The 25,290-nt window shown below is 41.8% G+C and overlaps 1 protein-coding gene across 3 annotated transcripts in view; it reads left to right on the top strand.

Moving 5' to 3' along the window:
• Positions 1–25,290, top strand: part of ATRN (attractin) — a 190,050-nt gene that overhangs the window by 129,114 nt on the left and 35,646 nt on the right. For all 3 annotated transcript variants that reach the window (XM_017872612.1, XM_017872614.1, XM_017872613.1), the window contains exon 24: positions 3,104–3,261. In XM_017872612.1, the coding sequence (XP_017728101.1) occupies positions 3,104–3,261 (158 nt within the window). The remainder of the gene's footprint in view (positions 1–3,103; positions 3,262–25,290) is intronic.

Consider the following 25,290-nt stretch of genomic DNA (forward strand, 5'->3'; position numbering starts at 1 on the left):
TGTGGTTACTACCCTAGCCCACCATCACCATTTCTGTTCTTGCTGTGGCCACTGGCACTACCGTCATTGTCTACATCCATGCTTCAGAAGTGAAAAATTCAAATGATTCATCGTCTCAATAAATGAAAACATTTTAAATAAAATGAAATTTCAGTAGGTGCAGAGAAATGTAACTTGGGAATTACGTTAAGCTCTAAAAGCGCAGCTCTTACTCTCTGTCTTACTGTGATTCACTGAAGATCTACTGTGTAGAAGATCTAAAGAAATAAAGGATGAAGGGCAAGTGCTATGACTCATGCCTTTAATCTCAACATTTTGGGAGACTGAGGCAGGAGAATTGCTTGAGCTCAGGAATTTAAGACCAGCCTGGGCAACATAATGAGACCGTGTCTCTAAAAAATAAAGAAAAAAAAAAACCGGATGTGGTGACGCATACCTGTAATGCCAACTACTCAGGAGACTGAGATGAGAGGATCACTTGAGCCCAGGAGTTGGAGGCTGCCCTGAGCCATGATCGTGCCATTGCACTCCAGTGTGGGCAAACAGAGCAAGATCCCATCTCTTTAAAAAAAAAAAAAAGAGAAAGAAAGAAAAAAGGATAATCACTACTTGATAACTCAACAAGTAGATCCTGGTTTGAAATTTGTCCATTAAATTTACTTGCACCATGCTGTTAGGCAAGTTACTTAAGGTTTCTGAGCCAGTTTCCTCCTGTATAAAGTAGGATAGTAAAAACACCGTCCTGGCAGGGCGTGATAGCTCTTGCCTGTAATCCCAGCACTGTGGGAAGCCAAGGTGGGCAAATCATCTGAGGTCAAGAGTTCGAGACCAGCCTGGCCTACATGTTGAAACCCCGTCTCTACTAAAACTACAAAAATCAGCCAGGTGTGGAAGTACATGCCTGTAATCCCAGCTACTCAGGAGGCTGAGGTAGGAGAGTTGCTTGAACCTTGAAAGTAGAGGTTGGTGTGAGCCGAGATCACGCCACTGCACTCCAGCCTCGGTGACAAAGTGAAACTCCATCTCAAAAAAAAAAAAATTTAAAAAACAAACGAAAAAAACCTTCCCAAGTAGAGTGATATGAGAATTAAATGGGATAATAAATGAAGTAGTCAATGTAGTGCTTGAAATGTGGTAAATGGTAACTATATTTTATCATCATTATTACTATTACAATACTGGGTTTTGTTTTAAAATCAAAAACACAAACCAATTAGAGTGATGCAAAATAAGAATATTACCTTGTGCTCGCCACTTACATTTATCGTCTTAAAACATTGTGTTGAATTTGAGAAAAGTTCAGAAACTCGCAATAAGGAGAGACTTTTTTTTTTTTTTTTTTTTTTTTTTTGAGACGGAGTCTCGCTGTCACCCAGGCTGGAATACAGTGGCCGGATCTCAGCTCACTGCAAGCTCCGCCTCCCGGGTTCACGCCATTCTCCTGCCTCAGCCTCCCGAGTAGCTGGGACTACAGGCACCGGCCACCACGCCCGGCTAGTTTTGTATTTTTTAGTAGAGACGAGGTTTCACCGTGTTAGCCAGGATGGTCTCGATCTCCTGACCTCATGATCCGCCCGTCTCGGCCTCCCAAAGTGCTGGGATTACAGGCTTGAGCCACCGCGCCGGCCGAGGAGAGACTTTTAAGAAAAAGTCTGAATTATCAGAGTCTTTGGAGAAAGGCAACATCTCCAGGCATGCGAAAGATTTGCAGTGAGCTGGACCGTGGCTCATGTCTGTAATCCCAGCACTTTAGGAGGCTGAGGCAGGTGGATTACCTGAGGTCACAAGTTCAAGACCAGCCTGACCAACATAGTGAAACCCCATCTCTACTGAAAATACAAAATTGGCTGAGTGTGGTGGCGCATGCCTGTAATCCCAGCTACTTAAGAGGCTGAGGCAGGAGAATTGCTTGAACCTGGGAGGCGGAGGTTGCAGTGACCCAAGATTGCGTCATTGCACTCCAGCCTGGACAACAAGAGCAAAACTCCATCTCAAAAAAAGAAGAAAAAAAAAAGATTTGCAATGAGTGTCTCAATGAAGACGTGATAATCTGGGCTCTAGTCACAGGGTCTAACTCAGACATGGAAAAAAGTCCATTTCATTAATCTTTATCAGCACTTGAATTCCTGGCTGAGGGAGAATGTGGAACATTGAAGGACTGTCTAGGAATAGGATGGAGTTATACCAGATTAGGAGGACTTAAATACCATGGTAGCTGGCGGTAGAAGGGAGGACTGAGTGACCCCTTGAGCCCCTCCTCCCTGCTACTGCGGGTTAGGCAGTGAGCGGTACATCAGCATTACTGGCATGGGAGTCTGGCACATTGCCAAGGAGGTGTAAAGGAGAAATGCAAAGGAATTGAAGTGGTGTGGGCAAAGTGAATGCCAGTGCTTGTTGATAGGATTCTACTGGTGTCTGTATTTTCATGATCATGTGTGTTGCCTTTTTGGGGGTGGGGCAAGGGTGGAAGGGAGTTACATGGATTCCTGGTAAAACCTTTTTTTTGAGACGGCGTTTCAGTCTTGTTGCCCAGGCTGGAGTGCAATGGCACGATCTTGGCTCACCGCAACCTCCGCCTCCCGGGTTCAAGCGATTCTCCTGCCTCAGCCTGCTGAGTAGCTGAGATTACAGGCATGCGCCACCACGGCTGGCTAATTGTGTATTTTTAGTAGAGACAGGGTTTCTCCATGTTTGTCAGCCTGGTCTCGAACTCCCGACCTCAGGTGATCCACCCACCTCGGTCTCCCAAAGTGCTAGGATTACAGGTGTGAGCCACTGCACCCGGCTGGTAAAGCCATTTTGGCTAGGGACATAGGCTTGTGTATCAACCTGCCCAGCTTTAAATCTTATATCCATTTCTTGCTGGCTGTGTGACTTGAGGGAAGTTATTTACTTTCTCTGAACCTCAATTTCCCAATCTGTAAATGAAGATAATAATAGGGCAACTGTGAGGATTAAATGAGATTGAGCTCTTAAAGGCTGTTACTGGAACACAGGAAATGTTTGATAAATGCTGTTGTCCTTATTATTAATGAGGCCAGATTCTGTTCTCCCCCTACGCCCCAAAAAATGTCTCTTCTCTTTCATGTTTTTCTTCTAACAGCTGGAACCCAGGCTGGAGAAGAGATGCCTGTTGTTTCAAAAACCAACATTAAGGAGTACAAAGATAGTTTCTCTAATGAGAAGTTTGATTTTCGCAACCACCCAAATATCACTTTCTTTGTTTATGTCAGTAATTTCACCTGGCCCATCAAAATTCAGGTAAGAAGAGCTTTTTGGTCTCATACCTGCAAAGATGGTGAAATCTCTTTAGTAAGACTAAATTTGCTAATTTGGAGCTTGTGGTAAATGAGATGTGCAATGTGGCCTTGCCTTTGTAATGTCTATGGCAGAGGAGTGCTGAGTACATGCATGCTGCACAGAAGATTGGAGTGGGGATGGACTGTATCAGTCAGAAAGGACATTTGCAAAAGCACTGTTGAAAGCAAGTTGGCATGTAACAGATTTGGTCATTATAAATGTATTCACTTCTTCAGTAAGCACTTGCCATGTGAAAACCTGTAGGGCTTCACAAAGAACTTCAATTCTAGAGTAAGGTGGATGTAAGTGAAACAAACCCACATATAACGACTGAAAGCCAGAGTGTGGAAAGTGACATGAGATGATCCCAGAAATGCTATCAAAGTTTAAAGGAGGACAGCTGGGGAGGCTGTGTTGAAGAACATCAGCCTTGTAGTCAGACAGAGGTGGTTTGATTCCTGGCTCCTATACAAATCATGCAGCCTTTCCAAGTCTCCAGTTCTCTGTGCATGTGACCTGAAGGGTAGTTGTAAGCGGCTGTGCGACTGCTGCAGTGTCTTGTTTTCAGCCTACTCCTTTCCTCTGTTCCCAGGGGGCCAGTGTACTCCCTCTTGTCCAAGACCCATGGCCCCATTTTAGCTTTTTATACTCATGTCCCCTGGGGCCTTTCCTCAATACCTTCTGCTTCTTACCTTCTTTATTTAGGTAAATGTGGAGGTTGGGGATAGGTGGGCTTTCAGGGACTGGTTCACCTTTAACCATAGAAGCATGGTCACTGGACGGAGGCTGTTGCCGTTTGCCAAAGTTCAGAAGCATAATCAACCTCAGAAGCAAGTCATCACAAACATATGAAAAAAGTTCAACATCACTGATCATTAGAGAAATGCAAATCAAAACCACAGTGAGATACCATCTCACACCAGTCAGAATGTCTGTTATTAAAAAGTCAAAAAAGAACAGATGCTGGCAAGGCTATAGAGAAACAGCAATGCTTTTACACTGTTGGTGAAAGTGTAAATTAGTTCAGCCATTGTGGAAGACAGTGTGGCAAATCCTCAAAGACCTAGAGGCAGAAATACCATTTGACCCAGCCATCCCATTACTGGATGTATATCCAAAAGAATATAAATTATTCTGTTACAAAGATACATGCACATGTATGTTCATTGAAGCACTATTCACAATAGCAAAGACATGGAATCAACCTAAATGCCCATCAACAATAGACTGTATAAAGAAAATGTGGTACATATACACCATGGAATACTATGCAGCCATAAAAAGGAATGAGATCATGTCCTTTGCAGGGACATGGGTGGAACTGGAGGCCATTATCCTTAGCAAACTAATGCAGGAACAGAAAACCAGGTACCATGTGTTCTCACTTATAAGTGGGAGCTGAGAACACATGGACACATGGTGGGGAACAGCACACACTGGAGCTTGTTGGAGAGTGATGGGGAGGAGGGAGAGCGTCAGGAAGAATAGCTAGTGGATACTGGGCTTAATACCTAGGTGATGAGATGATGGCACATTATGGCACACGTTTACCTATGTAACAAACCTGTACATCCTGCACATGTACCCCTGAACTTAAAAATTAACAACAAAAACAAGTTATCGCTCATCAATTAGGATGCCTTGAAACTGTGACTAAAGAACAGTTGATCTTTCCATTCTGGAAATATGGAGCACAAAAACTATGTTGTACTTTTTCTCACCACCCTCTCTCCTTTTCCTGTCTCCATGGTCTAAGGTTTGTTAATCCTCTCATTGGCTTCTCCCTTTGCCCTTGCATACTCCCTGTGTCCCTCCTCAGCCAGTCTTGTAAGCATCAGCTACGCTTCCTATTCCTGTTTCCTCTTGTCTAGTCACACATCTGCTCACAGTGGTCTGGCCTCTTCTCTCACCACATCCTGAAACGGTCCTGTCATAGTGGGCCCCAGTGATGGAATTCTTCAGTCCCCTTTTTCTCTCATTGTATGGCTTTGAATCATCATCTTTCTTGTCTTCCTGGATTTTTCTTTCCCTCATTCTCTGGCCAGTCTTTTTAGGGAATCCTCTTCCTCTTCCTTAAACACTGGGCTTGTCTAGGATTCAGACCCGGTCCTTTTCTCTCTTTACTCAGTTTCCTGCATGTGGGACTTGTGGTGCCACATCTATTCTGGTGATTCTCAGTGCTGTCTTCAGACCAGCACTGGCAGTTGCTGCCTGGACAGCCCTACCTGGGTAGTCAAAGCTCCCTATGTTTGGTGCATATTCCTTCTTGTGATCTTAGCCCCAGACTTCCATGCTTCCTTTCTCTGTAAACACCACCACCAATCACCCTGTTGCACAAGCCTGGGTCTGAAGATCATTTGCATTCCTGGGATAAACCCAACTTGGGCATGACGTATTATTGCCTTACTTTACACATTGTTGGATTCAGTTTGTTAACATTTTTGATTAGAATTTTGTATCTATTTCATGAGTAAGAATGTCCGATAATTTTCCCTTCCTGTCCTTGTTATGGTTTTGGTATCATGTTAAACTAACCTTTAATAATTATAATTTGAGGAGTTTTCACTCTTTCTCGTCTCTGGAGAATATGTAAGATTAGAGTTAACTGAACCTCAAGTACTTGGTAGCTCTCACCTGTAAAATCATTTGATCCTAGTGTCTTATTTGTGGAGATATTTTTTAGCTGCTGATTCAGCTTCTTTAGTAGTTATAGGATATTTTGAATTTCCTCTTTATTTGATTCACTTTTTAACATTTTTTCTAGGTATTTATATCATGTTTTAAATGTATTTTAATTTTACTTTTAAATTGATAGATAATTGTACATATTTATGAGGTACATGAGATATTTTGATACATGCATACAATGTGTAATGATCAAATAAGAGTAATTAGGATATCCATCACCTCAAACATTTATCATTTCTTTGTGTTGAGTACATTTCACATCTTCTAGCTATTTTGAAATAATGAATAAATTGTTGCTAACTGTAGTCATGATGTGTATTGTGCCATTGAACACTAGAACTTATTCCTTCTAACTCTATTTTTATGCCCATTAACCTGTATCTCCCCAGCCCCTCAGCCACTGGTAACCACCATTCTACACTCTACCTCCATGAGATCAGTTTTTTTAGCTCACACATGTGAGTGAGAAAACATATTTGTCTTTCCGTGCCTGGCTTGTTTCACTTAACATAATGACCTCCAGTTCCATTCATGTTGCTGCGAAGAACAGATTTCATTCTTTTTGTGAATGAATAATATTTTGTTGTATAACATATACAACATTTTATTTGTCCATTCGGTTGTTGATGGACACGAAGGTCGATTTCGTATCTTCACTGTTGTGAATAGTGCTGCAATAAACGTTTGTAGCTTGCAGTATCTCTTCAGTATACTGATTTTCTTTCTTTTGGATATATACCCAGCAGTGGGATTGCTGGATCATGTGGTGGATCTGTTTTGAGCAGTCTTCATACTGTCTTCCATAGTGGCTGTACTAAATAATTTACATTCCCACCAGCAGTGAACTAGTATCCTCTTTCCCTGTATCCTTGCCAGCATCTGTTATTTTGTCTTTTTAATAATAGCCATTTTAACTGGGATGAGATGATTTCTCATTATGGTTTTGATTTGCGTTTGCCTGATAATTACTGATGTTGAGATTTTTTTCATATGCCTGTTGGCCATTTGTATGTCTTCTTTTGAGAAATGTGTTCAGATCATTTGCCCATTTTTAAATCACTTTTTTTTTCTATTGAGTTGTTTGAATTCCTGGTGTATTCTGGTTATAAAAATCCCTTGTTGGAGGGATAGTTTCGAAATATTTTCTCCCATTCTATAAGCTTTCTCTTCACTCTCTTGTTTCCTTTTCTTTGTAGAGCTTTTTGGCTTGATATAATCCCCTTTGTCTATTTTTGCTTTTGTTGCCTGTGATTTCGGCGTCTTACACAAAACATCTTTGCCCAGACCAATGTCCTGAAGGATTTTCCCAATATTTTCTTCTAGTAGTTTTATAGTTTTAGGTCTTATACTTAAGCCTTTAATCCATTTAAATTTGATTTTTGTATGTGGTGAGAGAGAGGGACCTAGTGTTATTTTTCTGCACATGGATATCCAGTTTTCCCAGCACCATTTATTGAAGAACCTGTCCTTTCCCTCACTGAATATTCTTGACTCCATTACTGAAAAACAGTTGGCTGTGAATATGTGGATTTATTTCTGGGTTCTTTATTTTGTTCCACTGGTCTGTGTATCTGTTTTTATGCTGGTATCATGCTGTTATGGGTACTATAGCTTTGTAGCATATTTTGAAGTAAGGTGATAGGATGCCTCCAGTTTCATTCTTTTTGCTCAGAAATGCTTTGGTTGGCTGAGTACAGTGGCTCATGCCTATAATCCCAGCACTTTAATAGGCCAAGGCGGGTGGATCACCTGAGGTCAGGAGTTTGAGACCAGCCTGGCCAGCATGGCAAAACCCTGTCTCTAATAAAAATACAAAAATTAGCCATGTGCGGTGGTGGGTGCCTGTAATCCCAGCTACTTGGGAGGCTGGGGCAGAAGTATCTCTTGAACCTAGGAGGAAGAGGCTGCAGTGAGCCAAGATTGCACCACTACACTCTACCCTGGGCAAACAGAGCGAGACTCTGTCTCAAAAAGAAAAAAAGAAAAGAAAAGAAAAAAATGCTTTGGCTATTTGGGGTCTTCTGTGGTTGCATACAAATTTTAGAATTGTTTTTTCTATTTCTGTGAAGAATGTCATTGGTGTAGAGATTACATTGAATCTGTAGATAGCTTTTGGTAATATGGTTTTCTTCACAATATTAATTATTTCAGTCCACAAACATGGTGTCTCTTTCCATTTTTTTGTGACCTCTTCAATTTCTTACATCAATGTTTTATAGTTTTCCTTGTAAAGAGGACTTTCACCTCCTTGGTTAAATTTATTCCTACGGTTGTTTTTGGAAGTTTTAAAAAAATCTATTGAGAATGGGATTGCTTTCTTGATTTCTTCTTCTGCTAATTTGTTGCGCCTGTATAGAAATGCTTCTGATTTTTGTGTGTTGATTTTGTATCCTGCAACTTTACTGAGTTTATCAGTTCTTAGTTTTTTGGTGGAGCTTTTAGGGTTTTCTATATATAAGATTATATCAACTGCAAATAGGAACAATTTGACTTCCTCCTTTGAATTTGGATGCCCTTTATTTCTTTCTTTTGCCTAGTTGCTCTGGTCAAATATGTTGATAATTTGTTGATGCTGTCTTCTAATCTTCATAGCATCTGTGTTCATGAAATCCTTTGTCGTATTCCAATGTTGATAGCATTCATTATTCACAACAACCAAAGTGTGGAAACAACCCAAATATCTATCAGTGGATGAATGGATAAACAAAATGTGATCTGTATATATGTGTGTGTGTGTGTGTGTATGTGTATATATATACACACACACATACATACATATATAAAATAAAATGTTATTCAGCATTAAAAAGGAATGAAATTCTGATACATGCAATAACACAAGTAAACCTTGAAAACACACTAAGTGAAATAAGCTAGTTGCAAGAGGACAGATATTGAATTATTCCACTTACATGAACTGTCTAGAGTACACAAATTTTTTTTTTTTTTTTTTTTTATTATACTTTAAGTTCTAGGGTACATGTGCATAAGTGCAGGTTTGTTACGTATGTGATACTTGTGCCCATGTGGTGTGCTGCACCCATCAACTCCATCAGAACCCATCAACTCATCATTTACATCAGGTTATAACTCCCAATGCAATCCCTCCCCCCTCCCATGCTCCCCCAAATAGGCCCGGTGTGGTGATGTTCCACCTTCCCAAGGTCCAAGTTCGACTCTCATTGTTCAGTCCACCTATGAGTGAGAACATGCGGTGTTTGGTTTTCTGTTCTTGCGATAGTTTGCTGAGAGTGATGGTTTCCATCTGCATCCATGTCCCTACAAAGGACCCAAACTCACCTTTTTATGGCTGCATAATATTGCAAGTGTATATGTGCCACATTCCTTAATTCCAGTCTGTCAACTGATGGACACTTGGTTTGATCCAAGGTCTCTGGCTATTGTGAAATTAGTTGCCGCAATGAACCTACGTGTGCTGTGTCTCTTATCAGCAGCTGATTATACCTTTGGTACTATACCCATAATGGATGGCTGGAGTCATCATGGTACTTCAGCTAGATCTTTGAGGGAATCGCCTATTGTTTCCATAATGGTTGATACCACCAGCAGTGTAAAAGCTGTTCCTATTTCTCTACATCCTCTCCAGACGCTGTTGTTTCCGACTTTTTATGATTTCTGTTTTTCGACAAGCGTTCTGTATACCACCAGTAACAGACAAAACAGAGGCCAAAATACCGAATTAACTTCCATTCACAATTGCTTCAAAGAGAATAAAATACCTAGGGAATTCAACTTAAAGGGAGTAAAGGACCTCTTCAAGGAGAACTACAAACCACGATCAGTGAAGATAAAAGAGGACACAAACCAAATGGAAGAACATACATGCTCAATGGATAGAAGAACTCGAATACGTGAAAAATGGCCCATACTGCCAGGTAATTTATAGATCCAAATGCCAACCCCACTCCAAGCTACAATGAGTTCTGCACAGAATTGGAAAAAACTGCTAAAGTCATATGGAACCAAAAGAGCCTGCATTTGCCAGCACAATCCTAAGTCAAAAGAACAAAGCGGAGGCAGCACGCTACCGGACTTCAAAACTATGACTACAAGGCTACAGTAACAAAAGCAGCTATGAGTAACTGGATATCAGAAACAGAGATATAGACCCAATGGATACAGAACGAGTCCTCAGAAGTAATACCACGACATCTACAGCCAAATCTGATCTGTTGACAACACCTGAGAAAAACAAGAAATAAGGAAAGATTGCCTACTGAATTAAATGGTGCTGGGAAAATTGGCTAGCCATAAGTAGAAAGCTGAACTGGATTCCTTTCCTTACTCCTTGATACGACAATGAATTCAAGATGTATTAGAGACTTAACATTATTAAGACCTAATACCATAAAAAAACCCTAGAAGAAACCTACGGTAATACCATTCAGGACCATAGCATGGGCAAGGACTTCATTGTCTAAACACCAAAAGCAACAGCAAACCAAAAGCAAAACTGGCAAAGGATCGTAAATTAAAATAAAGAGCTATCTGCACAGCAAAAAGAAACTACCATCAGAGTGAACAGGCAACCTATAGAATGGGAGAAAATTTTTGCAATCTACTCATCTGACCAAAGGGCTAAATATCCAGAACCTACAAAAGAACATCAAAACAAATTTACAAGAAAAAACAAAACCCTAATCAAAAAGTGGGCAAAGGATATGAACAGACATTCTCAAACAGAAGACGTACATACAGCCAACAGACGCATGAAAAAATGCTCGTCATCACTGGCCATCAGAGAAATGCAAATCAAAACCACAATGAGATAGAGTACACAAATTCTTAGAGACAGAAAGTGGATTGGAGGTTACCAACAGCTAGGGGGAGTGGGAAATGGGGAATTACTGCTTTATGGTTATTATAGAGTTTCCCTTTGGGGTGATGAAAAAGCGTTGGAAGTGGGTAGTGATGTCAGTTGCACAAAATCGTAAATGTAATTATTGCCACTGATGTGTACGCTTAAAAATGGTTAAAGTGATTTTATGTTATATCCTACTACAATTAAAAAAGGTCTTTAAAAATCACAGCAAGATGTTTTGTAGATACAGACAAGCTTATTCTGAAATTTGTATGAAAGGGCAAAAGTTCTAGAATAGCTGTAACAATTTAGAAAAAGAAGAATAAAATGGGAAGAATCGGCCGGGCGCGGTGGCTCAAGCCTGTAATCCCAGCACTTTGGGAGGCCGAGACGGGCGGATCACGAGGTCAGGAGTTCGAGACCATCCTGGTGAACACGGTGAAACCCCGTCTCTACTAAAAAATACAAAACTAGCCGGGCGAGGTGGCGGCGCCTGTAGTCCCAGCTACTTGGGAGGCTGAGGCAGGAGAATGGCGTGAACCCGGGAGGCGGAGCTTGCAGTGAGCTGAGATCCGGCCACTGCACTCCAACCTGGGCGACAGAGCAAGACTCCGTCTCAAAAAAAAAAAAAAAAAAAATAAAATGGGAAGAATCAATTTACCCAATGTTAAGGCTTACTATTAGGTACAGTAATCAAGACATTGTTTCAGGTGGAAGGGTAGACACATAGATCAGTGGGATAGGCTGATCTATAGATCCCAGAAATAGAACCACATGAATATGTCCAACTGATTCGGATTTGATTTTGTTTTTGGTGGTTTTTGAGGCAGGGTCTCACTATGATGTCCAGGCTGGTCTTGAACTCCTGGGCTCAAGTAACCCTCTTAGCCTCTTGAGTAGCTGGGATTACAGGTGCACACCACCACACCAGTTCCAGCTGAATTGTTTTTTTTTTTTTTTTTTGGAGACAGGGTCTCACTTTGTTGCCCAGGCCAGAGTGCAGTGGTGCAATCACGACACACTGCAGCCTCAACCTCCCTGGCTCAAGTGACCCTCCTGCCTCAGCCTCTCAAGTAGCTGGGACTATAGGCGCATACCACCATGCCTGGCTAGTTCTTTTTTTTTTTGGTAGAGATGGGATTTCCCTATGTTGCCTAGACTGGTCTCAAACTCCTGGGCTCAAGTGATCCCGCCTTGGCCTCCCAAAGTGCTAAGATTGCAGACATGAGCCGTTGCACCCAGCCCCCAGCTGATTTTTGACAAAGGCGCTGCAAAGGCAGTTCAGTGAAGAAAGGACAACCTTTTAACAAGTAGTGTAGAGCAGTTGGACAACCATAGGCAAACAAGGGAATCTCTAAATCTCACATCTTATATAAAAATTAACTCAATATTGATCACAGATCTAAATGTAAAACATAAAACTATAAAACTTTTAGAAAAAAATATAGGAGAAAATCTTTGAATCCCAGAACTAAGCAAAAGGTTTTTAGACTTGATACTAAAACATGATTCATAAAAGGAAAACTTGATGAACTGGACCACATAAAACCAAAAGTTTTGCTCTGTGAAAACCCTGTTATGAAGATGAAAAGGCAAGCTATGGACTGGGAGAAAATATTTGCAAACCATATTTCTGGGAAAGCACTTGAATTTAGAGTATAAGAACTCTCAAAACTCAACAGTAAACAAACAATTCAATTAGAAAACGGGCAAAAGGCCAGGTGCGGTGGCTCATGCCTGTAATCCCAGCACTTTGGGAGGCCGAGACGGGCGGATCATGAGGTCAGGAGATCGAGACCATCCTGGCTAACATGGTGAAACCTCGTCTCTACTAAAAATACAAAAAATTAGCTGGGCGTGGTAGCGGGCGCCTGTAGTCCCAGCTACTCGGGAGGCTGAGGCAGGAGAATAGTGTGAAGCTGGGAGGTAGAGCTTGCAGTGAGCCAAGATCGCATCACTGCACTCCAGCACCTGGGCTACAGAGCGAGATTCCATCTCAAAAAAAAAAAAAAAAAAGAAATTGGGCAAAAGACATAAAGAGACATTTAACCAAAGAGGATATACATATGGTGAATAATGACATAAAAGATGATCGGCATCGATAACCGTTAGTGAGGTCGGGTGTGGTGGCTCACGCCCGTAATCCCAGCACTTTGGGAGGCCAAGGCAGACAGATCACTTGAGGTCAGGAGTTCAAGACCAGCCTGGCCAACATGGCAAAACCCCGTCTCTACTAAAAATAAAAAATTAGCCAGGCATGGTGGCACATGCCTATAGTCCCAGCTACTCCGGATGCTGAGGCAGGAGAATCGCTTGAACCCGGGAGGCAGAGGTTGCAGTGAGCTGAGATTGTGCTACTGCACTCCAACCTGGGTGACGGAATAAGACTCCCTTCTCAAAATAAAAATAAAATAACCATTAGAGAAATGCAAATTGAAAGCACAATGAGATATCACTACACACCTATCAAAATGACTAAAATTAAAAATAGTAATAACACCAAATGTTGGAGAGAGTGGGGGAAAGATTGGATCACTCATACATTGTTGGTGGGAATATAAGATGGTACAGTCACTCTGGAATATAGTTTGTCTGTTTCTTAAAAAACTAGTGTTATACTTATAACCCAACAATTGCATTCCTAGGCATTTATCCGAGAGAAATGAAAACCAGTGTTCTCACAAATATCTGTACACCCATGTTTATAGCACTTGACAGCAATATTTTACAGCTTTGTTTATAATAGCCCAAAACCGGAAACAAGCCAAATATTCCTCAACAAATGAATGCTTAAATAAGTGATGCTACATACACACCATGGCCTAATATCCAGCAACCAAAAGAAATGAACTTTTGATATACAGAAACACAACAACTTTGATAAATCAAAAGCAAATTTTGCTGATTGAAAAAGAAAATCTTAGAAATTTATATATGGCATGATTGCATTTATATAACATTTGAAAATGAAAATTTTAGATCTTGTATTCCTACACACATACTGAATATGTATCCTGAAGCTTCAAATTTCTCTGGCTTCTTAGGACTCTGATCTCTAGACCCTGTTTTAAGGGAGCTTATCTGATTAGGTCAGGCCTACCCACACAGAGGGAGGGAAGATACAGAGCGTGCCCGTCAGGAGGTGGAAATCTTGGGGGCATTCTTAGAATTCTCCCTGCCGTAGACTGCATTTGGAATAGAGCTTGCAGTGGTTTCAGTTGTTTCTCCGATCCGAAAGAGGTTGAGCTCTAGGTTCCAGTTAGTATAATTTCATTTTGGCAACATCTCCTGACACTATTAAGATATAGGTTATATATATTTGTTAGGTTATTTTCATGTAAAACACTTGATTAGGATTCTAGTAAATAAAATTTATTGACTCATTTTAAGTTGAGATTGTTTTTGTACTGACATACCTCTCCATATTCTGAATCTAATTGAACATCATGCTTTGTTGCTTATAGCTGACAAATGATTAATACTTTTTAGATTCTTAGTGAAAATCTTGACTTAACGCTGCTGACACTTTTCCCAGTCTGTGCGTATAAGCAGGCTTTTGTGCTGGAGGTAGCCATCCTTGTTGCCAATGCCGAGTTCTAGTTTTTTTCCTTCCAGTTCCCTATTGCTCCACCCTCTGAAAGTCACTGAAGTGGTTTTAGAGCTTTCATTCTAGAGGGAGCTCTTCCCCACACTTACTTCTAAGAAGTAATAATTTTAAGTTTCAGAATCAAGGAGATGTTGATTTTCTTCCTGGTGTTTTGGTGCTCCTTATCTGGGCTCGATCACTAACTTAAATTAAGATCCACTTATGAACACTGCATGCAGGAGCACTTGCAAAAATAAGCGATGGCATGCTCACCATTTAGTTTGCCAAGATTTCCTTGAAAATGCAGGTAAGTTCTATTGCAAGCATGTCTTTTTGCTGTTTGGTACAAATGACCACACTATTCACTGTGACTAGACCCGTATCATCGTGTGTTCTCAGTCCTCGCACGACAGCCTGGTTGAAACTGGTTCTCTCTGCTTTGGGAACCGTATCTGACTGTGTGCTTTGTGGAGGGCTGAGCTGGTGTCTTCCTGGGTAGGTATATCATGTTCTCAACAAGGGCTGCATGTTTCTTTATTGCTGTTTTTCCCCCAGAGCCTTAGCTTTTCTAGGTGTGTAGCATGGCTCTTAAATACACACATTTAGCAACTGTGCAAATTCAGTAAAAATGGAGAGACTTATTTAAGTAAGAGAGTAGGGAAATGTCTAAATAGTGCAGTGTAGGCCATTCAGTTAAATTTCAGTATGGCTTTCAATGCAGGCAAAGCCGTTTTGCCTTTGATTCTCATTTTTTAAATGAGATTTTAAAATTGAGATTATCATTTTTTTAAAGCAAAGTAACTGAGGAAATCTAATTCTCTACTTGGAAATTTGTGTAATCATTGGGGCTTTAAAATGGTAATACTAAACTCCAATTCCTTCATTCTGAACCAATCCCAGGATTCTTTTCCATAATTAGGAACAGATCAAACCCTATAACTGCTGAGGGAACTTGAAACTGACTATAAAAATCTTTGTAAATGCAGCTAAAAAACAAACAAAACCCACAGAATGAAAAGTCCTGTTTCTAGGAGGATGGCGGGTGTGTTGGGGCCGGTTGTGCCTGTTTTTTGATCGGTTGTTCCTATGGGTGAGCACCCTTCCCTCTGCCCCTGCTTTCTGAAAGCTATCCTAGTTCTCCCCAGTAAGCCGGGGCTCAGCTGGCTTCAGCTATGTCCATAGTTTAGGAGTGTAGTATTCAAGATAAAAGATGGATGGGCAGACAGTGTGTATGTGAGGTGGGAAGGTGGGGTGGTGAGGCTCTGGCTTGTTCCTGACTCTGCAACAGAGGTTGTTACTGTAATGTGAAGCTAATATAGAAGCTGTCTGCATGCTTGCTGGGTGTTTCATCTACTGTTTTATGTAAGAGGCCAGTGTTCACAAGTAGAGGCAACACAGAATTGGTATTGAGAACTGGGCATTCATTTAGATTTTAGAGTTCTGTTTATGGGTGCTAACAGGATCGCTATACTGAGCAAGGGATGTGTGAAACTTTTGTTCACTTGGATGTGCTTTTTTTCTTATAACAGCTTTATTGAGATATAATTTACATACCATACAGTTCACTCATTTAAAGTACACAATTCAGTGGTTTTCAGTATATTCACAGAACTGTGCAGCCACCCGTCACCACAGTCAATTTTAGAATATTTTCATCACTTCCAGAAGAAGCCCCTTAGCAGTCAGTCCCCATTCCTCCCTCTTCTGGCAACCCCCAGTCTGTATTTCCTGTCTCTATGGATTTGCCTATTCAAGTCACATCATGTTTTCAAGATTCACCTGTGTTTAGTATGTTTCAGTACTTATTCCTTGTTGTTATAACTGAGTAATACTCCTTATGTGTATGTACCACATTTTGTTTATTCATTTTTCTATTGATCGATACTTGGGTGGTTTTCACTCTTTGGCTGTTAGGAATAGTGTCAGATATACTTTTCATGTTTATATTTACTGTATAATAACAATGCATATCCATACCTCCTGGTGTTAGTTATCTGTATCCTAAGAGTTTTAAGAATTATAAAGTCATGCTGTAATTCTAGCACTTAGGGAGGCCGAGGCAGGCAGATCACTTTAGCTCAGGAGTTTGAGACCAGCCTGGGCAACATAGTAAAACCCTGTCTCTACTAAAATACAAATATTAGCTGGGTGTGGTGAAGTGTTCCTATAGTCCCAGCTACTTGCAAGGCTGAGGCACGAGAATCACTTGAACCCCGGAGGCAGATGTTGCAGTGAGCCAAGATTGCGCCACTGTACTCCAGCTTGGGCGACAGAGCAAGACTCTGTCTCAAAACAAAACAAAACAAAAAAGAATTAAACTGTACTTAAAGTATGTGTCTTTCTTTGTTTCAAACTATATTTAAGGTTCTTGTACAGCCCTGTGGGTTTCATCATAAAGAAAAAATGTGTCATTCCTTCGTCTCGAAAGTCCCATCTCCTGCTTTTCAGCTTTGGCTTTGGTTGTCTCTTGTCAGCTCTTTAATGCTATTGTTCCCTTGGGTTTCATCTGGACTCTTTCCCTGGGTAATCTCATCCACACCATCTGGGAACATTGCCTGTGGCTGGATGGGTAAATCTTCGTCTCTAGCAGACTTCTCTCCTGTGATCTCCAGAGCCAGGAACCCACTAGACTTCCTTAAAATTCATTCAGCCAGCAGACTTTCTGGCCCAGAGCAGCAGCTGTGAGTGGACAGCAGGCACCTCCATTAGAAGCTCAGTGTTGGAGGTGTGCCCATGCGTTCCTGGGAGCCATGAGAGGGGAGCAGAGTGCCCTATGTCACCTGAGTCCAAGTTAAGAGAGACCATACCAGAGCTGATCCCTAAGGAGCATGGGAGCTGGGAGAAGGGGGTGTTCATGGTAGGGAAAGGGAATGACCTGCCCTTTCAGGAGCTACCAAGAGTTTAGCAGAGCTGGTGACAGTGCTGTGAGCAAGGAGGTGGAGAGCTGGGGAAGACCATTATGAAGAGACTGGAGATTGTGGGCTGTGAACTGGAGTCCGGATGTGACTGGAAGTCGTTGAGATGTTTTAAGCCGAAAAGTCACCAAAGATCAGTGTTTAGAAAGACCCCACTGGCAGCAGTTGGGAGTGTGGATTGGAAGGAGCCAGGCCTAAGTCAGGGAGTCAGGTGGAATTCTTGTGTAGAAACCCAGGGAAGGGGACCGTCTGATGACACACATCCCATAGCAACTTCCTTTCCTCCTCTTCACCTCCACAGTGGAGTGTCTGTTTTTGCTATACAAAGATTCCTTAATGGCAAGGACTGTATTTTATACCTCAGTGTCCTCAGTGTCCTGTGCGAATCAGTTGGAGATACTCCCTAAATGTATGCCATATGAGTATATAGTTGTTAGTAAAAGGACTTTACGGTAGGTATCAGAACTTTTTCTTTTTTACAACTTTTATGACTTTTATAAAGGAGCCAAAACCTTTTTCTGATATCGTCAGAACAATTGCTGACCAGTGCTATGGGCTGGCTGAGGTTGGAAACCAAGAATTTGTTATCTTAGTCTATGCAGCGTGGAGTTAGAAGATTGGATTGTTCTTGGTTAGAATTTTGTCCAGAGAATTAGAAGGTAGAAGAAAAGGGAGGGCTGAGGACATAAACATCCAAACTTTACAAAGCAGAAAGTTCAGTGCTCCTGTCTATATTGAAATAGTAAAGAGGGAAATGATTGGAGGTCTGGGATATGCTTCAAAAATTAATATGAGCATAGGGAAAGTAAGTGGAGTGTGGATGAAACAATGTTGGCCATGAGCTGATAATTTACTAAAACAGGATGATGAACACGTGAGGTTCATTATAGTGCTCTTTCTACTTTTTAAAAAGTTTAAGATTTTCCAAAATGAAAAAGAAGCTGGGCATGGTAGCTCATGCCTGTAATCCCAGCACTTTGAGAGTCTGAGACAGAAGGATCACTTGAACCCAAGAGTTTGAAACCAGCCTGGGTAATGTAGTGAGACCCCCATCCCTACTAAAAAAAGAAAAAAATTACACAATGAAAAAAATAATACAGGTGGTAGAAGAAGAAATAAAGGTATAAGTATATGATTTGGCCTCCTAAAGACAACTCCAGGAGCATGCCTCTGCTGGGCAGGCGTGCAGCATAGTGCACCCTGGAGCTAAAGTTCTGTTCGCCTTTACAGGAAGCACACAGCATTGTACGGGGGTTTTACCAGTTACCGGTAGGCAGTCTCTAAAACACTCAGGGGTCGGGGCAAAACTCCCTCTCCCTGAACCCAACCCACCTGCCTTGGTGAGAATGAAAAACAGAGCTTCCCAGCAAGCCTCCTGCCTTCACCCCCACGCACAGGTGCATCAGGGTTTGAGAGCTTCTTCCTGTGGGGCCCTGGAAGCCACCCTTCAGTGGGCTATGGCTGCATTGTCTCCTGATCTTGTAGCTGTGTGTGGGTAACAGGCACATCGTCTCCCCATATCCCAGAGAGTTATGTCCATTTCCTGTCTGTAGTGGCATCTTTCCATCACTGTCACCCTCAGGATAATGGCACAGGAACTAACAGAGGCACTAAGAGCAGTGATATATACTGGAGGGAGGGGGGCGGGGCTGATGACCAAAATCTCCTTCTGTTTCAGTAAGAAGTTGGTTAAAGTGATGCCTAAAATGGATAGATCAGGAACTAATAAAAACATTAATGATAAAAAGGCAACTCCCAGAAGAACTGAAAAGTAACCTAGTTAAAGGTGGGGCCCCTGGAGAGAAGCCTTCAGAAGAGCAGAGGAGGAGCAGGGAACATTGCTTCATGACTAGCCTTTCAGTACCTTTTGATATTTCAACTATGTATGTAGTTCTCTAATGATTTCTAAATTGTTAATGAGTGTGATAGAATAGAAATTCTGGAGAATGGTAAAAAGGAATTGCTAGGAGAAAATTAGAGAAAGGAAGCACAGAGCAGTATTGAGGTGGGAGGTTGGGAGCAGACAGATGGTGAGTGTTCGTTTGCATGGCAGGAATGAGTGGCTGAATGGTATTAACTGGCCATGGGGCTCTGACCAGAGCTTGGGTATACAGTTTCTGTGCCAGCACAAACCAGCATTAGGTGCGTGGTGTGTGAGGCCAGGTGATGGTCACGTGGATGTGGTCCAGAGCTGTGGTCTTGACATAGAGTTCCATATATCAGCTTTGGTTGTGGTTGTTGTTTTGTTTCGTTTTTTAAGAAAAAAGAAAGAGTTGTTTTATGTCACAGCAAAACTCAAGATGGTGACAGCACAAGACCCAGGTCAGAATATACTCAGCCAGGGCTCACAGAATCTTCCATCCTTTGCAAAGCCAAGGCCTGAGTAGAAAGGTTGTTGGCTTACAGGGCTAAGCTCTTGTGGGAGGAATCAGTCCTCTTCTGGCTTCCAGCCTTGCAGTGTCCAGAAAGGAAAGATTGGCATGGTCAGACCAGGAGCCCCATGGCAGCTATGGACACTTAGGCTCTCTCTGGTTCTGATGTGAGCGGTAGACATTCACGAGGTCTTCAGTGTCTGCAGACACTGGCCTCAGGGAGAGTAGAAGAGCACATGGGCTCATTCTGGGCTGGGCTCTCACCCTTGGTGGAGCCACTGGTCCTCAGGGGTCCATGGGAGCCTGCGGAGATTCTGCCCAGTACATACATAACCTTGCGTTTTCTCAGACCCTGACAGATGCTGCCTTGAAGTAGAAAGACTTCACCTCACAGGGTGGCCAACTGTCCTTTCTCTTCCTCTCCCTGTCTTGCGTGCTCATGATAATGGATAGACAGACATCTCCACGGTAGGAATAATACAGCCCTTCTGCAGTCCATGGTTCCGCAGCATATGGTCAGTAAAGTTTGATGAGTGCTACATAAAGTGTAATTAGTTCTGCACCACAGGGTCTTACCTTCCTAAAAGGAAACTCTGGTATTGACTTAGAAATGCCAGTTTTATCCTTCCGACCAGAACCCAAGTCCTGACTGAGGCCAGAGGCAAATGAGAGGTCCTTTCTTCTCTCTTTTCAAATTTTCTGATTAAACAGTGACTTTTCCTAGTCATTCAGTATTCATTCATTCGTCCATTTATTCAAGCTTTTGAGTACCTACTTTGTAGATGGCACATAGTAGATGCAAAAATATCACATTGTTATGTGGTAGTGGAATATAAGAAATGCCATACTTCCTTATTTTTATGGTAATCTTGGACTCGGGTTTTACCCACTGTACTTAATTAGAAATTCATTCTCAGCCTGTTTTGGCAGAGACCCATTCTCTTCCCTCAGGAACATACAGAAACCTCAGGGCTGAACTGAGCTCAAAGGTTGGGGAAGGCCCCCGATCTGATCTTCAGTCGCTGACTGCTGCGCCCGATTCCCTGGCCCCTCACTCTTGAGGGCAACGTCCTCAGTGGCACAGGCTTGGACATAGAATGACACTTAAGCTCCAGAGCCTCCCTAGCCTGCCACAAGGACACCCCACATTCCCAGGCACTTTCAGAATGCGAAACTTCCCCTCCATTCCCTCCCTTTCCCTGCCTCCAGGTTTCAGCCCAGCCTCTCCTTTTGTTTCAAAGCACTGTCCTCTCTTCCTTCACCCTTATCCTTCCCCATCTCCCTCCCACTCCCCAAAAGAGCCAAACTAATTATGGGGCTTTAACCTTCCAAGTAAAGGTGAGAATATTTTTTTTTCAATGCAGTTCCTGAAATGCTAAAGAAATTGTCTAGGGAAAGGAGCACAGGAGGAGTTTTGTTTTGTTGTGAGACAGTCTCGCTCTGTCGCCCAGGCTGGAGTGCAGTGGTGCGATCTTGGGTTACCGCAACCTCTCCGCCTCCTGGGTTTGAGCAATTCTTGTGCCTCAGCGCCCCAAGGAGCTGGGATCACAGGTGCATACCACCACTCCAACTAATTTTTGTATTTTTAGTAGACACAGTATTTTGCCATGTTGGCCAAGCTGGTCTCGACCGCCTGACCTCAAGTGATCCACCCACCTCAGCCTCCCAAAGTACTGGGATTACAGGCGTGAGCCACTACGTCCAGTCTGATGTTTAATAATTTCTTACTTCAGAGTTTCCTGAAGTGTGGCCTATGGAGACTAGTATCAGAATCACTTGAGGAGCTTAAAGATACAGAGATAGGGATAGGGCCTGGGATTCTGACTTTGTTGTAAGCTATCCAGAGTTTGAGAGCCATGGCCTAGTTCTTGGAATACAGAAGTATATCTGCTCTTGTATGGGAAGTAGGGAGTTACCTTTTCATTCATTCTTCTACAACAGTAATTTAAAAGTTAGGAATCAGTATCTTCATAGACAGAAGAATGCAGGAATCCTCTTCTCAGGATATCTGTCTGTACACAGCCATGGTATATGGTAAACCAAGTTTGTCCAACCCATGGCCCGCGGGCTACATGCAGCCCGGGACGGCTTTGAATGCAGCCCAACACAATTCATAAACTTTCTTAAAACATGAAGGGTTTTTTATTATTTTTTTTAAGCTCATCAGCACTATCGTTAGGATTAGTGTATTGTGTGGCCGAAGACAATTCTTCCACAGTGGCCTAGGGAAGCCAAAAAGATTGGACACCCCTGTATAGACTGTGATTATCACACGCCCTGAGAGGGAAGCAGATCAGTGGTGAGGGAGCGTAGAGGAGAGCCTGCCAGAGTTTCCAGTGGGGCCAGGGGTGTTGAAAAAGGGAGGCAGTGATGTGCTGAGCCAGGAAAGACAGGGAGTACCCCCATGCACACAGGCAGGGAGGCTCTCTGGTGACCGTCTGCTGTCAGGTATAGTAGTATAGTGAGCAGAAGCACTTTTGGCTGAAGCGCAACATTAGTGGTTGAGGAAGTGCAGGTCCATAATATCTTACCCCAAACCCTGGGGCTCACTGAGCTTCCGAGTTCAGAGTTTTTCAGAATTGATGAACACATCCAGAAGGCCCATGGGGCAGATACACCTTAGACATAGTGATGAAAGTGGAGTTGGAATTGGGCTGTGGAAGCATTAGGGTGTGAATTCTAGGTTTCTTGGAGTGTGGAGTATGGTGTCTACTGTTTGGAAATATAGAAGAATGACATTATGAGTTTTATTTATAAAATAGAATTTCTTCTTTGTATTAAAATAGATTTTTATATAGGAAATTTTCATTTCCTTCAGTATCAGAAAGGGCCCCAAATCCGTTTCATCATTTCCATAATAAATTATGAAAGAAAGATTTGATTGTGATACTGTCTTTAAAAATGAAACAAAAAAGTATGGGAAAATAATTTTAGAGTTAACAAAATTTATGGTTACAATCATGAAGCAGGTATGATCCTGCTTCATGAGCCAAATTCATAAAAGAAAAAAAAATCAATCAGATCTTACTGAGTTCTATGAGACAGATCATTATTTTTCTTGTTAACATATTGGCATTTATTCAGCAAATGCTTATTAAGTGCCAATTAATGTATCAGTGGCTGCTTTAGGCACTGGAGATATATGGTCAGTGGGGATAAGGGGAAGTCTCTATCCTCAATCCTCACAGATCTTATTTGCTATAAGTAGTACAGATACTGGCTATGAATTAAATAGAGCAAGATAAAGAGATGGGGGTGTGGCTTCAGTTATGCACATGGTGCCCAGAAATCTGTGAGCTGCATCATGGAGTCCTTCACTTGAGACTGATTTCACAGCAGGATGTAAAAAGCAACAGCCAGGAAATTCCTCAATTTTCCCAAAGTCCTCTCTTAATCTCGTTCAGAGAATTATGAAACACTTCCTATGCCTTCATCCTTTATCCCTTCTTCAGTTGATAACTGAAGGGCTAAATCTGCCAAGTCTTCCTTTGCCAATGGTTTTGTGTGAGCAGTTCTCCAACAGCACCTCCACTAAAATCTTGTCTTTTGCAAAATTGATTTTACAGTTGATTTGCGTTGTATGACTGTAAGTAGCGAAAGCCCAATTTATGCTTATTATCAAGTTTATGCTTTTTACATTGAATAATTTTTAATTACCTAGTGTAATTTTTAACAACACTCTCCTTCATTTTCAGAAGTGTTCAGTTTGAAACAATAAGTTCATTCATCACCTTATCAGTCAAAGATTGACCAACAAAGACTGACAACAGTGGGTGGGGTGTTCAGCAGAGTTAGATGCTTCTAAGTGGTCAGTGCATTCGTAAACATTTTCATCTTATGAGTTTTGCCTCCTCACACAATCTTGTAACTATGGAGACTTAGATGATAAAGATTCAACATAAGAGGACCCCTTTAGAGTCTTGGGTACCAGCCATACTGGCAGCTGTTTTATATGAGGTTCTTTATGATTATAATTTGGACATGAACATGGAGTTGTCCTGCTTCAGCAAGAAATCAGGCTAATAACCATTAGCATCCAATGTGGGGAAAGGCGGGGGCTGTCCTGAGGATTGTTGTGTGGCACATGAACACCAGATAGGTCCTCAGACAGTGCCCTTAGCATCCTGTGGTTTTTGGCATCTAGCAGGGAGTAAAAGTATCTCATGGATTCTTTAAGTGTAAACACTGAGGACACACGTTTTAAAAGATTGAAATCCAGACAGGGCTGGGGTGTTCTCTAATCTGTTTTCTTCTCTCTCTCTATGTGTTATAACTTGAATTCTTCATTGTTTATATAATTGTTTATATAATTGTCCTCCAATCTTATTTAAAACTTTTATGTGAGGACCATGGCTCATATTCCGCAGCTTTCCTTCTCTCGAGGAGCTGGAACTGGTTGTTGTGATAAATGAAGGACAAGAAAAGAAAGTGGGTTTCTGTTTATTATATGAAATTGATGTAACTTTGTATTTCTGATTATAAATGGTGGCCAGAGGGAGGACACAAAAGCTTCAAATTCCAAGCCCCATAATGTACTATGGCTTGAGTAGTGTTGGAACTTATTTGTTTATGGAATGTCAAAAAGAAAATATGGCCATCAAAAAAGCAAACAGTGGAAGTCTCTTTTCTGACCCCTGTGAGTCTGGCTCTAAAAACAGTGCAAGGGTTGGGGTTGGGTGGGACTAGGAAAGCAGACGCTGGTCATTTACCTTCCTGTGTTTGTCATGCAAATTGTCTGTACTGGGATTGTCACCTTGGTCAGTGATTGTTTCGTTGATAGTACCATTGTCTCTCCAAAGAGAGCTGAGTTCCCTAAAAAAAGCAGGCAAGGCACCACAACATCTGGCCAGTAGCACGTATATTGTAGGTGATAGTAAGGACGCAATTCTCGTATTTTATCAATTCAGAGGTATGCATTTTTTCGTGGGCTAATATCCTTGAAATCATGATGTATCTTATGGTCAGTGACTTAAAAAGCATTATTATGTCATAGTTAAATTGACAGTGTTTTTCCTAAATAATACACAGAATAATGCCTTTTTCAGCCAATGTTATTTTAGAGTTGATGAAATATGTTGTATTTTTATGTTCTTGGTATGAAGACTATTAACTGTATAATGAAATTATTTAAGTTCTGATGACATATTGTCAGATGATGTTCAATGTAGCAAAATGTGAGGCACAATTTTTTGTAAAAAGGACAGTATCTTGCAGTCAGTACACACTGAGTACATAAATGTTGACAGAATGAAGAGCACAGAATGGGGCTGCCCACCTGGAGGCAGAGCCATGAATCGGTACTGAGGCAAACAAGGAGAGCTTTGTGTGGGTGGAGGCACGGGGAGGGAGCGCCAGCCTTCATGGAGGCGTGCGAGAGGCATGCGAGAGGCGTGCGAGGGTCTCCAGGGTCAAACGGAGAGAACCTCAGAACTGGTGTGAAGCTCAGAGGGGGTTGCAGGAGGCCGTGCTAAAGCCTTAGCATATTGCTATGGGGCTGGCAACTAAACAAGAAAACTAAAAGGGTGAGGTACTTTTCCTTCACTGAAAAAAGTTTCCTTAACTTCTTTAAAATGTAAACTCTGTTTTCAGCTTAACTCTTGAAATGAA

The sequence above is a fragment of the Rhinopithecus bieti genome, unplaced genomic scaffold (assembly GCF_001698545.2).
Source record: "Rhinopithecus bieti isolate Rb0 unplaced genomic scaffold, ASM169854v2 scaffold_7580, whole genome shotgun sequence".
In the NCBI taxonomy this organism is placed as follows: Eukaryota; Metazoa; Chordata; class Mammalia; order Primates; family Cercopithecidae; genus Rhinopithecus; species Rhinopithecus bieti.